Genomic DNA, 17,539 nt, shown 5'->3' on the forward strand with positions numbered 1-17,539 from the left:
GAAGTTACAGATACCCCCTGAAGGTACTATTTACATAACAAATTATGGGGCAAATTGTTATGAAAATATAAACCTCAGGGGGCAATTTGTTATAAAAATATAAACCTCAGGGGGGTATTTGTAATTTTTGAAACCTCAGGAGTATCTGTAATTTAGTTAAATCTCGAGAGAGGTATATGTAATTTGCCCTACTTTTTAGTAGATGAATACATCAATGCTATTGGGATGAATATTACCAACATATATTATCTTCTTTTTTTTTCCCAAATATAGTTTTGACTTAATTTATAATAAATAAATAAATAAGCATGCATCTCAGGACAAATTCTATCTCGTCATGTCCAAGTTATTGGAGGAAATTAAATACCGTGTATTTGTTTAAAAAATTGATGATTATCATGACCACAACAAAAAAAAAAATGATTTATATTTTCTTGGATATTCAATATTAACAGAACTGGTTGTCGTTTGGATTATGCTAGATTTTGTATTAGAAAAGTTGTCAGTTAAAAAAGAAAAGCAAAATTGTAAGAAGTTAGTCGACAATAATATTTTTACTGAAATAATAAAGGGCAAAATTAATTTGCCATTGTCTTTAGCTGGTAATAAAGATATACTATCTTGTGTTATGAACATTAGTATCAATTTGTCCATCAATTATTATTATTATTATTTTTCATATTATCATTATTCTTTATTATTATTCATTTTAATTATTTTTAGTAATATTTTATTTTTTTATTTTTAGTAATTCATTTATTCATTTGACAAATCCTTTCATTTTTTTCAATTTATATCATTTTTTTTAGTGATATTTCATTTTTAGTAAAATTATTTCATTTTTTTATTATAAATTAATTAGTGTCAATTAATAGATTAATTAGCATCAATTAATACTAAAATTTTTAATTAGTATCAATTAATATAAAATTATTTCATTAATGGCTAAAATGCTTAATTATTATTATGATTTTTTAATTAAAAAAACACTAAAAACTTCAACCAAAAAAAAAAACAAACCGCACTAAAATCCATCACCGGAGAGAGAACCGCAGTCGATCGACGACGAACCAACGCCGGATGACGACGGATGGTCGATCGTCACACAGTCGATCGTGACTCTAGGGTTTCAGATCGAGATCGCGATCGTGATCTAAAAGAGATCTGGTTTGCCTCTCGCCAGAAATTGCGAAGCTAGGGTTTCGATCTCTAAGAGAGAGAGAGCACTGGTTCGCGAGAGAGAGAGAAAGAAAGAGAAAGAGAGAGAGAGAGCACTGGCTAGCCTCTCGCCAGAAATCGCCTCTCTCTCTCTCTCTCTCACAGAGAATGAACAGTGATACTTGGTGGTTTATATAATGACAATTTGGTAATACTTCAAATTAGTAAAGGGCATTTAAGTAATTTTGCCCCTCAATTTTGTAGCTTCCCGCTTAAGCTGATGAGTTAAGCACCCCAAAGGCCACTCAGCAAAAAAGCTCTTTTTTGGCTTAATTTAAGCTACAAAAAGTGATTTTACGTTTTACCAAAAACACCAAGACAGCTTAAAATAATCTATAAGCTGATTTAAGTTGTTTATAAGCTCTACCAAACACCACTATTGTAGCTTTCATTAAAACATAGTGGACATCTGGGGGGACAATCGGCCAGGCGATCGGACATGGAAAATGAAATTTTTTTTTCCCTCTATTTCCCTAATTTGTTGCTTGAAATCACTGTCTTCTGGGATTATAAAACCTCAACTTGAATTCTGCAAACATGATGGTAAGGTTAATGATTGACCCAAAGAACACAACATAACTCTAATATTTTGCAAACCCATGTCAAGGAACAGAGACATTGTAATAACTGACTACAATTTGATAAACAAAAACATAGAATTTATGAACAGATTGAAGGAATTGAAGGAGATAAACGCACCTAATGTGAAAAAGAACGTGAAGATGGCAGAGAATATATTCCCAATAATCACAGAAATCGCAAATCCGAAGAAGTCTCTAACCTTTTCTACCAAATTCCCAAACGAAAATGAAGGAGATGCAGAGGACGAGAAAGGCAAAGAATGAGATGGGTATCCATAAACCTCCATCGATTACAAATCAAACAAGTGGGTCGCAGGTTTGATTCAAAGATGAGTCTAGTTCAAGCAAACCCAGCAAGATTTATGCGTGTATATGTGATTCAAAGATGGGTATCCATAAACCTCCATCGATTACAAATCAAACAAGTGGGTCGCAGGTTTGATTCAAAGATGAGTCTAGTTCAAGCAAACCCAGCAAGATTTATGCGTGTATATGTGATTCAAAGATGGGTATCCATAAACCTCCATCGATTACAAATCAAACAAGTGGGTCGCAGGTTTGATTCAAAGATGAGTCTAGTTCAAGCAAACCCAGCAAGATTTATGCGTGTATATGTGAATATTCACATACCACACATACACACATACGATTATATATATATAAGAAAAAAAGGAAGAAGAGGTAAAAGAAAAGGTTTTAGAGACTTGTTGTGTAAAAAGGAATTGGGGAACAACTTGGCTGTTTTTGTTTATTTTATGTGTAATCCGGACGACCAGGGGCGTAGACACCTCATTTTTAACTCACCTGCAAGATTCAGACGCTTGGTTTAATGCACTCAATGATGAAGATGAAGAAGAAAGAGAAAGGTAATGTTAAACGGTTTATTTCACTTTTAATCCCTAAATTTTATATTATTGTTTTATTTATTTTTAAATTATTAATTACAATTTATTTATATTCAGGCACTCTAATTAAAGATTATGGTACAAATTAATAACTAATGAATTTAATTTAATTGTCAAAAGGATTATTTTGAAATTTGAACAATTTAATTATATTAATTAAACACCCATCAAATTAGTTGTAAGGTGTGATTTGTTCAAAATAGTTTTTTATTTTATTTTTTTATATATAAAAAAAATAAGAATGTTTAGTTCTGTATGGTTTAAGTTTTTAAAATTTTAGCCAAAAAAATGTTGTTTAAATTTTAAAATAATTTTTTTGTCCATCAATGAAGCCTCAACGGTTATTGATTTGTCAGTTATCTTTAATTTTTTATTATTATAAATAATCAAATTTTATTAGAAAGCATCAAGATGATACAATGAATACAGAAAGAGGCCCACAAAAGGCTAAAACTAACCAATTAAATTTTCAACAAAATCAACATTTGTAGTTAACATGTTTCATGAAAATCACAATTTAAAAATAAAGTTGAATTTTGAAAAGGAAACTAAGGGGTTGGTTGGGATGAACTAAATAAGTACACTTTTTGAATTTTTAGATAAAAAAATAGAGAAAAAAAATATGGTTGTTTGTGATAACTTTTTATGAAAAAATATGTATTAAAATATTGTATAAAATAACTAAATTACAATATTACCCCTAAATATATAAATGCATACTGGCATCCCTTGTACCATTAAGCCAGTACTATATGCTGCATATTTCAGAACTGGACAGTGCCTCCAGTCCGAGCACAACACAGGACGGTGCTGTTCGGCCCGTGAGGGCCCACCACAGGTCCCGTTTTGATAATCGAAACCGTTCAATGTGTAGAACTTGTCGAGTACTATATTTTTGTAAAAAAATCACGTTAATCAGATATCGATAGCTATCTAATCGAATTAGTTTTTTGTCAACCGTTAATTTGTCCAACATTCATTTTTTTATACAAAACTGATTTGATCATATAGTTATTGATATCTGATCAATGTATTTTTTACATACATATAGAACTCGACAAGTTCTACACATTAAACGGTGCAGATTATCAAAACGGAGCCCGTGATAGGCCCCCACTGGCCGAACAGCACCGTCTTGTGTTGTGCACCACCTGCGTAATTTGTACCATCATTTGAGACTTTTTTTTTTTAAAAGCAGACATCACTTTAGACTGTACCATTGTCATGTCATAGAAAGTTGGCTCTTTTTTTTTTTTTTTTTGTGAATAGTGATAACTTTTTGACTTTTTATTTTTATTTTTTATAACATGCCAAATCAGCCCTAAATACTACCAATGTGTTTCCAAAACTGTACGGACATATATACTGGGGGTATTACACCCCACTGATGATAAGGAAAAAATAATAATAATAATTTTATTAAAAAAATTATAAATTTAATGATTAATATTTATAAAATTTTTCATTAATTTGTAATTATTTTTTTCACATCTCACTGTGATATTTCCCCTTTTTTTTATTATCATATGTACTATATATAGAAGGGAAATTTTACCAAAATATGATTTCTAATATTGCAATGCATATATGCATTGACATTTTTTTTTTCCCTGAAGAAATGAAGTGAACTCGATTGACTTGACTATCAACCATACTTTGGTAATCAAAACCCTAATCATTGTTTTGTGGTCTGTAGAACCATTGTATCTAGAATTCTCGTTCAAACATTTCTGAAGTTATAAGCTAGTTTTATCTTCACATAAGAAGACAAATAACACTCACCAAAAAAAAGAATAAAAATTAATATCATAACTTATCACATTTTGTTTTCTTGAAGAAGTGAAGTGAACTCGATTGACTTGACTATCAACCATACTTTGGTAATCAAAACCCTGGTCATTGTTTTGTGGTCTATAGAACCACTGTATCTAGAATTCTCGTTCAAACATTTCTGAACTTATAGGCTAGTTTTATCTTCACATAAGAAGACAAATAACACTCACCAAAAAAATGAATAAAAATTAATATCATAACTTATCATATTTTTTTTTTCTTGAAGAAGTGAAGTGAAGTGAACTCGCTTGACTTGACTATCAACCATACTTTGGTAATCAAAACCCTGGTCATTGTTTTGTGGTCTATAGAACCACTGTATCTAGAATTCTCGTTCAAACATTTCTGAACTTATAGGCTAGTTTTATCTTCACATAAGAAGACAAATAACACTCACCAAAAAAAAGAATAAAAATTAATATCATAACTTATCATTTTTTTTTTCTTGAAGAAGTGAAGTAAAGTGAACTCGCTTGACTTGACTATCAACCATACTTTGGTAATCAAAACCCTGATCATTGTTTTGTGGTCTGTAGAACCACTGTATCTAGAATTCTCGTTTAAACATTTCTAAACTTATAGGCTAGTTTTATCTTCACATAAGAAGACAAATAACACTCACCAAAAAAAAGAATAAAAATTAATATCATAACTTATCATATTTTTTTTTTCTTGAAGAAGTGAAGTGAAGTGAACTCGCTTGACTTGACTATCAACCATACTTTGGTAATCAAAACCTTGATCATTGTTTTGTGGTCTGTACAACCACTGTATCTAGAATTCTTGTTCAAACATTTTTGAACTTATAGACTAGTTTTATCTTCACATAAGAAGACAAATAACACTCACCCAAAAAAAAAAAAAGAATAAAAATTAATATCATAACTTATCATATTTTTTTTTTCTTGAAGAAGTGAAGTAAAGTGAACTCGCTTGACTTGACTATCAACCATACTTTGACAATCAAAACCCTGGTCATTGTTTTGTGGTCTATAGAACCACCGTATCTAGAATTCTCGTTCAAACATTTCTGAACTTATAGGCTAGTTTTATCTTCACATAAGAAGACAAATAACACTCAACCAAAAAAAAAAGAATAAAAATTAATATAATAACTTATCATATTTTTTTTTTCTTGAAGAAGTGAAGTAAAGTGAACTCGCTTGACTTGACTATCAACCATACTTTGGTAATCAAAACCCTGATCATTGTTTTGTGGTCTGTAGAACCACTGTATCTAGAATTCTCGTTTAAACATTTCTGAACTTATAGGCTAGTTTTATCTTCACATAAGAAGACAAATAACACTCACCAAAAAAAAGAATAAAAATTAATATCATAACTTATCATTTTTTTTTTTTTCTTGAAGAAGTGAAGTGAAGTGAAGTTGCTTGATTTGACTATCAACCATACTTTGGTAATCAAAACCTTGATCATTGTTTTGTGGTCTGTAGAACCACTGTATCTAGAATTCTCGTTTAAACATTTCTGAACTTATAGGCTAGTTTTATCTTTCACATAAGAAGACAAATAACACTCACCAAAAAAAAAAGAATAAAAATTAATATCATAACTTATCATTTTTTTTTTTTTTTCCTGAAGAAGTGAAGTGAACTCGATTGACTTGACTGTCAACCATACTTTGGTAATCAAAACCTTGATCATTGTTTTGTGGTCTGTACAACCACTGTATCATATTTTTTTTTTTTCTTGAAAAAGTGAAGTGAACTCGATTGACTTGACTATCCACCATACTTTGGTAATCAAAACCCTGATCATTGTTTTGTGGTCTGTAGAACCATTGTATCTAGAATTCTCGTTCAAACATTTTTGAACTTATAGGCTAGTTTTATCTTCACATAAGAAGACAAATAACATTCACCCAAAAAAAAAAAATTAATATCATAACTTATCATTTTTTTTTTTTTTCTTGAAGAAGTGAAGTGAACTCGATTGACTTGACTATCAACCATACTTTGATAATCAAAACCCTAATCATTTTTTTGTGGTATGTAGAACCACTATATCTAGAATTCTCGTTCAAACATTTTTGAACTTACAAGCTAGTTTTATCTTCACATAAGAAGACAAATAACACTCACCAAGAATAAAAATTAATATCATAACTTATCATGTTTTTTTTTCCCTGAAGAAGTGAAGTGAACTCGATTGACTTGACTATCAACCATCCTTTGGTAATCAAAACCCTGAACATTGTTTTGTGGTCTGTAGAAGCACTGTATCTAGAATTCTCGTTCAAACATTTATGAATTTATAGGCTAGTTTTATTTTCACATAAGAAAACAAATAATACTCGCCAAAAAAAAAAAAAAGAGTAAAAATTAATATCATAACTTATCATATTTTTTTATTATATTTTATTTATAATTTTTGTACTTTTACTTAAAATCTTATGACACATAATAATTATAAATGTGTCATATCAAATAATATATAAACATTATATAAAAAAATATGATAAATATAATATTATTTAAAAAATGTGACTATAAAAAGTTTTTAATAAGGTTCTCATTATAGAATTGTGAAACCTAAGTCAATTAATAAAAATTCTCTTGTTTGAATATCACATAAAAAAATATTAACAAATTAATAAATTTTAAAAAAATTATTAATTTATTTTTAATTCAATAAAAAATTTAGAAACTCAATCAAATTTAAATAAATTTTAATTGAATTTAGGCCACGTTTGTTTGACTGATTAGGTTTGATGGGATTATTAGTAAGAGGATTGTTAGTAAAAAGATTGTTAATGTGAGGATTGTTAGTGAGGAGATTAAATAAAAGTGTGTTTGTTTTGATGATAGTGTGCGAGATAATTAGTGATGGGATTGTTAAATTATTTTTATATAAAATAAAAAAATAAATTATTTCTATATTAAAAAAAAAAAACTAAAACAAATAGGTGCACTTTGTAAAAAAAAAAATTTAAAATTATTATATAAAATAAACTCAATCCTCTCACTATTTTTCTAATCCCACTCAAAATTTACCCAAGCTAATCCCCTTACAGAAGGGGATTACTAAGCCCCCTTCATTACTAATCCTATAACATTTTGTTGCATCCAAACAAGGGTTTGGTGGGCCTCGCAAATTGGTAATCCAATCCACCCTCTCAAACCTGCCATCAAACACGACCGATTTCTTTAAACGTAAAGAAGAAGAAAAATAAAACAAAGAAAAAAAAGTTGAGATTCCCTTTTTTTTTTTTTTTGACCCCCACCACCCCTAATGTATTGAAATTAGTTAATTTTTTATTTTTTATATTTTTTTTTTCTTTCTATCACTCACTAATATGTATCTGTAGAGATTGTGAGATCAAAAAAAAAAAATCTTTATCATTCTTATAAAACAAAATGTCATCATCAACTTACAAATCGATGGGAGCACGACTATCAACCAATCAGTGATAAGTACGATGAACCCAATCTGATGAAATCATCACAAATCATATGCAATCTACCCACTTTCCTTTTCTATCCATACTTTTTTATTATTATTATTATTATTTTAAATTCAATATTTGATTCACTCAATCGATTGATATGAAAGATGGAGTTGAATTAAAATTTAGGCAAAATCATATAAATTAATCTTAATACATTTTTTGTACATAGAAGATTATCCCTCCTTTTTTCTTTTTTTTTGTTTACTATTTTTAATTTTTTTTCCAAAATAACATGTACAGTATTACCATATATACAAATGATCCTTTGGACCTTCTTTAGATTTGATTAGCTTATAGATTTGTTTATCTTTGTGATCAAAATAAATTTTGTACGGACATTTGTTACAAGTGAAACTTTTGTTTCAATTTTTTTTTTTTTTTTTTTTTGAGAGGAGTTATTAATGAAAATAAATTTATTTTAGTTTAACATGTTTTTCAATTTTAAAAGTTCAAAAATATTTCTTGAACAAAAAGTTTAATCAATGGTCAATTATCAAAGTAATCATCATTTTCACCATTCTACTACCACCGCAACTATCACTTCCGCCACCACTGTTACTATTTTCACCACCTTACTATTACCATCACTAATAATATAACTAGTACACATTAATTTTAAAAACACAACCAAATATAAACAAACAAAAAAAATTAACGAAAAATATTTCCTTGAAAAAAATTATGTACGAAAATATTTTTGTAGGAAACAAAGGGAGGCTGTGTTTGGAAGGCCTTGCTTTAGCAAAGAAGAAATAGTGTAAATAAAGCTTCTATAGGCATCTTATCAACAACAAACACTTTTTAGAGGGACAACCTCATGTGTTATTTTAAAAATATTGAATAATTATATTTTAGGAGAGATAAAAAAGAGAAAGTAGGCTTACTTAGTGCACTTTCTTAAAAATTAAAAATTGATAATTGATAATTAAAAAACAGTATACTTTCACATAAATATCCACACAAAAAAAAAAAAATGAGAAAAAAGTCTTAAAAAAATCTTCATAAATTACACCAAACAAACAAGATGAGTAAGTAAGCTTGATAATGATTTAAACGGTCATGTTGTGTTTGATTGAGAGATGTAGAAAGAAAAATAAAAAAAGTTAGGTAAAATGTAAATAAAATATATTTATATTTCACATAATTTCATACACTTTTTCTCTGTTCTTTTTTGAATCTCTCTTTAAATTTTCTAACCAAATAACAAATAAACCTTCTAGAGAAGGGGGTGGAGGTGGAGGGAGGGGCCTTGAGTATGATTGAAAATGACATATCTCTTCACTCACACAACCCATGTTGCCTTCTCTTCCATTTTCCACAGATTTATAAGGTTTTGATCATCATATTTTCTAGAGTTTATTCCTTTTGTCTGGTCTTCTACAATTATTTAATATACTTGGGGACAATGTTCAACTTTAAAGGCTATGTGATAGGTTATAAGTCACAGCATAAATGCACCAATGTTACTGTTATTCAATGGCAAACACATCTATAAAGAGTGAACCAATATTGAGTTTACTTTTTGTCAAAGTTGCTTATATTGTTGACTTTTAAATTTAAAAAAAGTGGTCACAGAAATATCATATTGAAATAAAATTTTAAAAATAAAGTGTAAGTTACCCAAAGAGAAAGTATGGAATTCTTGCAAGAATATACTGTGTACCTTGCTCTTGTTAGGAAAAAGCTTCAAAATTTTGAAAATAAACAGTTTAATGTTTTTTAATAAAATGGTTTAAATTAAAGGATTCTGAGTTATGTCAGACGTTGATTGTAAATTGTTTGTTATCCAAATTGATTGTGCGTTATGTCAAACATTCAAAGATTCTAAGGCTTCATTTGGGAATAAATTATTTTAGTAACTTTTTCACTTTTTGACTAAAATATGAGATAAAAAAACTAATATGTTTGGGATGACTTTTTGATTTTTTACGAAAAGATGTGCAAAAATTAGAGAAAAAATGAAATCTTTAACTGTTTGGTATAAATTGTTGGCTTTTGGTATTTTTAGTAACTTTTTACTTTTAAGTTAAAAAGTGATGTTGTCAAATGAAGCCTAAATTACATCTCGAAATTGTAATTTATCTGCTAAAATTTAAATAACGAGACAAATATGACTGCTAGAATTTACTTAAACGACAAATATGACTTTGGAATTGCAACTTATCACGCTTCTCATCAATCTCATAAACTACTTTGGAAGAATTACTCATCAATCTCATAAACTACTTTGGAAGAATTACATGCAAGGTAAGAGTTAGGAACAAAATTTACAAACACATTGTGAGTGCAAGTACATCCGTAATGAGACACAAGTAGGAGTTGCAGAAAAAATTTACAAACACAATGGGAGTGCACGTGTCCATGATAGGATGCAAATGAAAACTTGTAGAGACGCAAGTGTCACTTGCACTCCTCTATACGTCAATAATTTTTTTCTCCAACTCCCATCTACATATAATATATCTTTATTATTTTCTCTGTATTAATTTCTTCATTTATGATTTTAGTTATTCAATGTTTTTTGTGAAAGTTAATATTATATAGAAGTATTTTGTGTATAAATAACAGTCCTATCCCTTGATTTGAAATAAATCCAAGCTAACAGACTCAATGTTTTTGGCATATGAGATCCAACTGCTCCAACAACTTGGTGTCAACCAGATCTGCATCAATTACCCATAACATTAAGAGAAGAAAAAAAAAAAAAAAAAAAAAAACATAATGAGCAATTTCATTTTCCTTATTTTATTTCCCCTGACAAATCAACTATGCAAACACAACCTACAGAGAAATTCTAACATCATGAAAAATATGAAACTGTGCAGTTCAGTTGGAATCCGCAACTTCTAAATATAAAATAGAAGAAGGGACTGACATCTCAGTATGAAACCAAAATCTGAACAAGCGAACCACAAAGCAAGGATATCCTTCTGCCTGCCAGCGTCATGTGAACTATGAACCTCAAAGGATGAAGCAAATCAGTCATGTTAACCAAACCCACCATTTGTACCCTAAAGGAAGTTCCTCTGGAAGGTTCCAGAAGAAAAACGGGATGCCAGACCCTGTGACATGTCTCCAGCATACAGTTTTACACTTTGCCGCCCAGCTGTCAAGTCCTTCTCACGATCCCAAGGCTTCCATGGATGTTGCCCCTCCCACTCCTCTTTTGCTCGCTCTTGCTTGGATTTCTTTTTAGAACTACTGCTAGTCCGAGCAGCCTCTCTGTGCTTTTCTACCAATGATTTCGGCCGTTTCCTTTTGTTATATTCATCCACCAATGCTGCGTCTGAATTTGTAATTTTATTTTCTTGATCCGTAGAAGCAAGTGCTGCAGCCTCGTTATAGGCCTCTAAGTAACTGCCATGTGAACCTAATGAGTTCCAAGAGTCCCGGATATCCCTCAAGTGCAAAATCAATAGGGGAAAAAAAATAAACTAAACATAAATATAATACGTACTTCATCTTTGCTTTTTGGGCTCTCTCTGATGGGTTATCTGTCCAAATACTGGTATCGCCACGTCCATCTTTAGAGGTCCAGCTAAACTTTGTTGTTTGTGTAGGCACACCAGGCTGAAGACAAAAAAAAACAATAGCGACTCAAGTTACCAACAAGCAAAAGGGAGCATTAACGTTAGAATGTCCGATCAAAAAACATTTCATGGTGTTTTGTAACACAAGTTCCTTTATTTTACAGTTTGATACAAGTATACTTTCATTTTGTTTAAAATATTCTTCAGATTACAAAAAGAATAACATTGCTATCATACGAGTATACTTCTAGTTCCGTGGGGAAGAAGAAAAGTGGAAAGGAAAATGGGAGGAGGGGAGGAGAGGGGTTTGGAAAAAAGTGAAAACAGTGAACAAACAAATAAGAGGGCTTACTTTTCTTTCTGGGGGTAACGTCGTCATCCATTCATCTCTTTTTGGCGGTCCCACTTTCACGTCCATTTCCTCCTTGAGTACCTTAAACTCCTCCTGTTCCTCCTTGAGTCTGATTTTCTCATCCATCACTTTTCGCTGTAAAAGAACAATATAGTCAAAAAAAAAATCCCAAAGTCAAATACTTATTGCAAAATTTACATAGGGTAGAGAATACAGCATCCACTCAGTTATCAAGCCACTAAAGCTGTGTTTGGTTGGGGAATTTAAGAATTGATTTGAAAAGGAAAATAGAAAAGGTAGATGAAATGTGAATAAAATATACCTACATTTCACCTAATTTCACAAACCAAACACAGTATAAAAGAAAAAGCAAATGAAAGGAGTCAGTAGTTATATGAGCATAAAAGAAAAAGCAATGAAAGGAGTCAGTAGTTATATGACGTTGTGTCTTTCTCCATATTTTCTAGCAAACAAGTGGGTTTTCCATGTTAAATTTCAGTAGTTATATATACCTAAGAAACTTGTTTGAAATTAACAAAATGCTAGAGGGCCTAAAATTTCTACCAAAAACTTGTTTGAAATTAACAAAATGCTAGAGTTTTTTATAAGCAAAACTGTATTAGAATAAAAAAAGTAGTGGCATCATTGTGACAGCATCAACAAATGATAGTGTGAGAACATGGCATGAAGATTTAAATCAAAGCATAGAAAGTTCTTTTATAAGTAAAACTGTATTAGCAAAAGAGTGGCATGAATGCTGTAAAACGATCAAAGCTTACCTCAAATCCAAAATAAAAAACTAAACATCAGCATGACGATACAATTTCCCAAAGAAAAAAATGAAGGATCCAGGAAATGACTCCTTAAGCCAAAACAACATAGAAACAACAAGAATTCCTTTCAAGCAAAGAGTGTTCAAGCAATAGGGTTTTAGTGGTTAAATTGAAGGCTAATGTGGAAAGGATTAGAGTTGATTGGATAGGGTTTTAGTGGTCAAACCAGCGTCATTAGAACTAGTTACAAGTATAACTTCTTACATTTTTGGCCTTGTGTTGATTGCTCATGTATACTAAGAGAAACATTAACATCTTTTAAGAGATATTAAAAACTAAACACTTAAAAGATATTAAAAAACTAAACACTTAAAAGATATTAATGTTTCTCTTAGTATACATGAGCAATCAACACAAGGCCAAAAATTAAGAAACTAGACTTGTAACCGGTTCTAATGATGTTGATTTGACCACTAAAACCCTATCCAATCAACTCTAATCCTTTCCACATTAGCCTTCAATTTAACCACTAAAACCCTAGTACTTGAACACTCTTTGCTTGAAAGGAATTCTTGTTGTTTCTATGTTGATCCTTCATTTTTTTCTTTGGAAAATTATATCTTCATGCAGATGTTTAGTTTTTTATTTTGGATTTGAGGTAAGCTTTGATCGTACAGCGTTCATGCCACTCTTTTGCTAATACAGTTTTACTTATAAAAGAACTATCTATGCTTTGATTTAAATCTCCATCCCATGTTCTCACACTATGATTTGTTGATGCTGTCACAATGATGCCACTACTTTTTTATTCTAATACAGTTTTGCAACGATATTCGATAGCAGAAGTTAATGGATCCAAATCCTAGGCAAGTGAACAATGTTTGTAAATATGCACATTGAAAACCTAAACACAATCTAATGAATAGTGATAACTTGCTGATCCAAGTAAATTCTAATCACAAAACTCTGGTGTATAAAAATAATTCATTTGGACCATTATATGACATCACTGCCGCAAGTTATGCTAACAAGGTCCGGATTTTGCTCTTGATAATATTATCATTACAAATAAGCTGAAATACAATAATTAGGAACCTGGTCACGCTGTGAAGAAAGTTCAAAGGAGAGTATGAAGTAAAAAATATATGCTCATCAATTAGTAAAGAATAGCTGCTCATAAATAAATAATGAATAGATGGAATAGAGGTGCCAAAAGAAACAATGAACAAGAAAAACAACCAAATCCCAGCATAGTGCTAATGACATACGAGTACCATAACTCGGAAACCATTTCAAAAATCACTAGGCAAAAATGTAATATATACAGTTACTTCATAAAAGGTACAACCTAGATATAGTACAAGGACATCATCATCAGTTTGCAAACTTTGTTAAAATATGAACATGGAAAGAGAGAAGACATGTTTTTTGCCCAAATAAGTTCACGGGTGAGATTCTGACTTCAGACACCAAAATTTAAAAAAATATGTAAATCATGTTGAACGACATTGTTATAACTTACATTTTTTTGTTTGTTGCACACATAACCTGACATCAATGTCATCACACAATAATATCTTAAATTTCTAGTTCAATTGGATTTGACAGCTATACTACAAACTACATCTACCTTCAATACAGTTTTATGGTGAAGTTGAATTACCCTTACCCAAGTGTCTATAAGCATCCAACACGGTAACTCATACATTTAGAAAAGTCAATGTAATATAAATGAGAGATGTTAGAGGGATCTCAGCTACTGCTGAGATGGTGAAACACTATCATTTTCCCAAGTCCCTGTTGCTTAAGCTAGATCAGTTCATGAAAGCACAAATTTGACCAAATTGTTGGTAGCACGATTCCAATACAGATTCAAAAAGAAAAAAAACAGATTTAATTCCAAAAATTATACAGACACAGACAGATTTATGAACAGATACTCCATTTAATTCAACAGATTTAATTCCAAAAATTATACAGACACATACAGATTTATGAACTGATACTCCATTTAATTCAACAGATTTAATTCCAAAAATTAACACATACATTAAATAAATAAATAAAACATACATTCCAAACAAACACAGACAGATCTGTTGCTACAAAAAAAAAAAAAAAATTATTAACAGATCTGATATGTTGCAAAATAAATCAAAGATCGGGGCGAGAGAGAGAGAGAGAGAGGCTTACCTGTGATGTGAGGTCGATCGGTGCGATGAGAGAGTTGGTCGATCGGTGTAGATGCAAAACCAGAGAGTAAGAGACTGTGAGATGACAGAGCGAGGGAGACAGATCAGAGACAGAGAGATCTGATATGTTGGAAAAAAACCAAAGATCGGGGAGAGAGAGAGAGACATAGACAGAGACTGAGATTCAGAGAGGGGCTTTACCTGTGAGGTGTGCGATGAGGTCGATCGGTCGATCTTGCGACGAGAGAGAGACTCGATCAGTGGGTGCATGCAGTGCAGATGAAAATCGCGAGAGTGAGAGTGAGAGTGAGAGTGAGAGTGAGAGAGAGAGACAGCCCGAGAGGAGATGGAGTGAGTGAGTTTGATTAGGCTTTATTTTTTTTGAGCATCAGATTTGAGGGGGAAAAAAAAGTGGTTTTTTTGAACGGACAGATTTAAAAAAAAAAGAAAAAAAAAAGAGAAAGAGAGAGTCCCACTCGATCAGTGTTTGTTTTTGAAGGATTATGAGTGAGATTGGACCATTACTTCTATCGATTAATAATTTATTATTTGTTTTATTTTTTTGTTTCAGATTATTAGTCTCACAAATATAAGACTATTTTATATAAGGGAGAAGGTGGGATAGAAACTATGAAATTGGTATCTCATGCGATTATTTTATGAAATGTTAATTTTACCCTCTATATTATTACTTAGCAAACAATTAAAAAATGATAAAATAGTCTTTTAAACATTTATAAATTATTTTTTTAGTGTTGTTAATTTAAAATTATATGTTAAATAAAAAATTTTAATTATAAATTATAAATTAAATTTAATTATAAATAATAGATTATAAATTATGGCCTTATAAATTAAATTTTTTTAGTGTTGTTAAAAAATTAAATTTACATATTAAATTAAATTATATTTTAGTGTTATTGATTTAAAATTATATATTAAATAAAAAATATAAATTATAAATTAAATTTATTTAAAAATAATAAATTATAAATTATGGCCTTATAAATTAAATTTTTTTAGTGTTGTTGAAAATTTAATTTATATATTAAATAAAATTATTTTTTATTGTCGTTAATTTAAAATTATATATTAAATAAAAAATATAAATTATAAATTTAATTCAATTGAAAATAATAAATTAAAATAATTAAAATATTGTGCAAAAAATAAAATAAAACAAATTTTTATTTAATCTAGCTAAAAATAATTAAAATATTAAAGGTATGTTTAATATTGTTGTTACTTAGTAAATAATTGAAAAGGATAAAATAGTCATTTGAGTATTTATCCTTCTCCATAATATCCCAAACAAATATTGAATAACTAAAAATAGTCCAATTTAGACATCTAATCCCATGACTAAACAAACATAGGATACAAATTTAGTCCAACCAAATAGTCCCTGGACAATGTATCTCAGGACTACTAGTCCGATGGATTACAATCCTCCCTTATCCAGTCCGTCCAAACAAACGCACCCCGAGAGTTTTATGCGGACGGGTGTGGGTCAGCCTGCAATCTGAAAATTAGATAAAATTCAAACCACACCATACCCTAATATGTTCGCGAAACAGCCCATACATGCACGGTTCAGATCGGGTATGGCAGTTTGTTCGCGAAACAACCCATACATGCATGGTTCAGATCGGGTATGGCGGTTTGGACGGGCCGGATGACCCTATGCCCAATCTTACCATCTATTACACCCCAAAACAAATGGGGCCTTAGAGATTATAACTTATCATTGTAAACAGAAGCTGGTAATTTGTTTGGTGAAACTGTGGAATTATGAATTTAAGTAGCAGAGTAGTGTTTGGTAAATAAGTTATAAAATAGTTTTTTGCTGTATAATTGTTATTTTTGTCCTTATAAAATATAAAATTTACGATTTTATTTATAATACATTCTTTTTCTTTTTCTTTTTCTTTTTCATTTTATTTTATTTTCTTTTCCTTTTCGCCTTATTTTCTTTTCTTTTTTTTTAATTTTTTTTCTTCTCTGCTTTCTTTGTTAATTTTTTTTAAATTTATAAATTCATTAAAATTAATATTCATGTTGTAATTTATATTAATGTTGTAATTTCATTACATATTATTTTTCATATATTCATTTTAATTATTTATATCTGTATTTCTTTTCTTTATTATTATTATTAATTGTGATTTTAGTATAAACATTATCAATTGCTCATCAATTATTAAAATTAGTATCAATTATTATTATTATTATTATTATTATTTTATTTTTTATTTTTTTTCATACTATTATTATTCATTTTAATTATTTTTAGTAATATTTCATTTTTTCATTTTTAGTAATTCATTTATTCATTTGACAAATCCTTTCATTTTTTTCAATTTATATCATTTTTTTTAGTGATATTATCATTATTTCATTATTTCTCATTTATGATTTTGCTAATATAAAAAGGAAATAAAAAATAATAGAAGACTATTATATATCATGAGATTAATTTACACATATTTTAAAACCATTCAACATGTTTTAAAAAAAAGAGATGTTATATATTATTTTTCTTTTGATTTTTTTTTAAAATTTTATTCTGCTAATACAAAAGAAAAAAAAAGAAAGAAAAAGAAAAAACAAAGAAGAGGAAGACTACTAAGTCATCAATGGACGGCCAGGCTTATCCAGTCCGCAAATATTATGTTAAAATCTTATA

The 17,539-nt window shown here is 29.6% G+C and overlaps 1 protein-coding gene across 2 annotated transcripts; it reads right to left on the reverse strand.

Moving 5' to 3' along the window:
- Positions 1-10,724: 10,724 nt before the first annotated feature.
- Positions 10,725-15,347, reverse strand: LOC114289134 (uncharacterized). Of its 2 annotated transcripts, XM_082912274.1 has the most exons (5): positions 15,055-15,347; positions 14,855-14,928; positions 11,889-12,023; positions 11,464-11,576; positions 10,725-11,363 (listed from the first exon to the last, which is right to left on the reverse strand). In XM_082912274.1, the coding sequence occupies exons 3-5, from the start codon at positions 12,012-12,014 to the stop codon at positions 11,018-11,020; spliced, it is 585 nt and encodes a 194-aa protein (XP_082768400.1). In that variant the 5' UTR covers positions 12,015-12,023; positions 14,855-14,928; positions 15,055-15,347; the 3' UTR covers positions 10,725-11,017. The 2 variants fall into 2 exon arrangements, with proteins under 2 accessions (XP_082768400.1, XP_082768401.1); XM_082912275.1 differs by lacking the exons at positions 14,855-14,928; positions 15,055-15,347 and adding an exon at positions 12,215-12,236.
- Between the last annotated feature and the right edge of the window lie 2,192 nt (positions 15,348-17,539).

Source organism: Camellia sinensis, unplaced genomic scaffold (assembly GCF_055761805.1).
Source record: "Camellia sinensis isolate YWXY unplaced genomic scaffold, ASM5576180v1 Unanchor3, whole genome shotgun sequence".
Lineage (NCBI taxonomy): Eukaryota > Viridiplantae > Streptophyta > Magnoliopsida > Ericales > Theaceae > Camellia > Camellia sinensis.

Bases quoted from the DNA above. Each gene is read 5' to 3' on its own strand.
- LOC114289134 (XM_082912274.1), bottom strand. From the start codon at position 12,014: ATGGATGAGAAAATCAGACTCAAGGAGGAACAGGAGGAGTTTAAGGTA. The intron at 11,577-11,888 runs GTAAGCCCTCTT...TTTTGTCTTCAG, and splicing joins CGTTACCCCCAGAAAGAAAA to CCTGGTGTGCCTACACAAAC. The intron at 11,364-11,463 runs GTACGTATTATA...TTCACATGGCAG, and splicing joins GCCCAAAAAGCAAAGATGAA to TTACTTAGAGGCCTATAACG.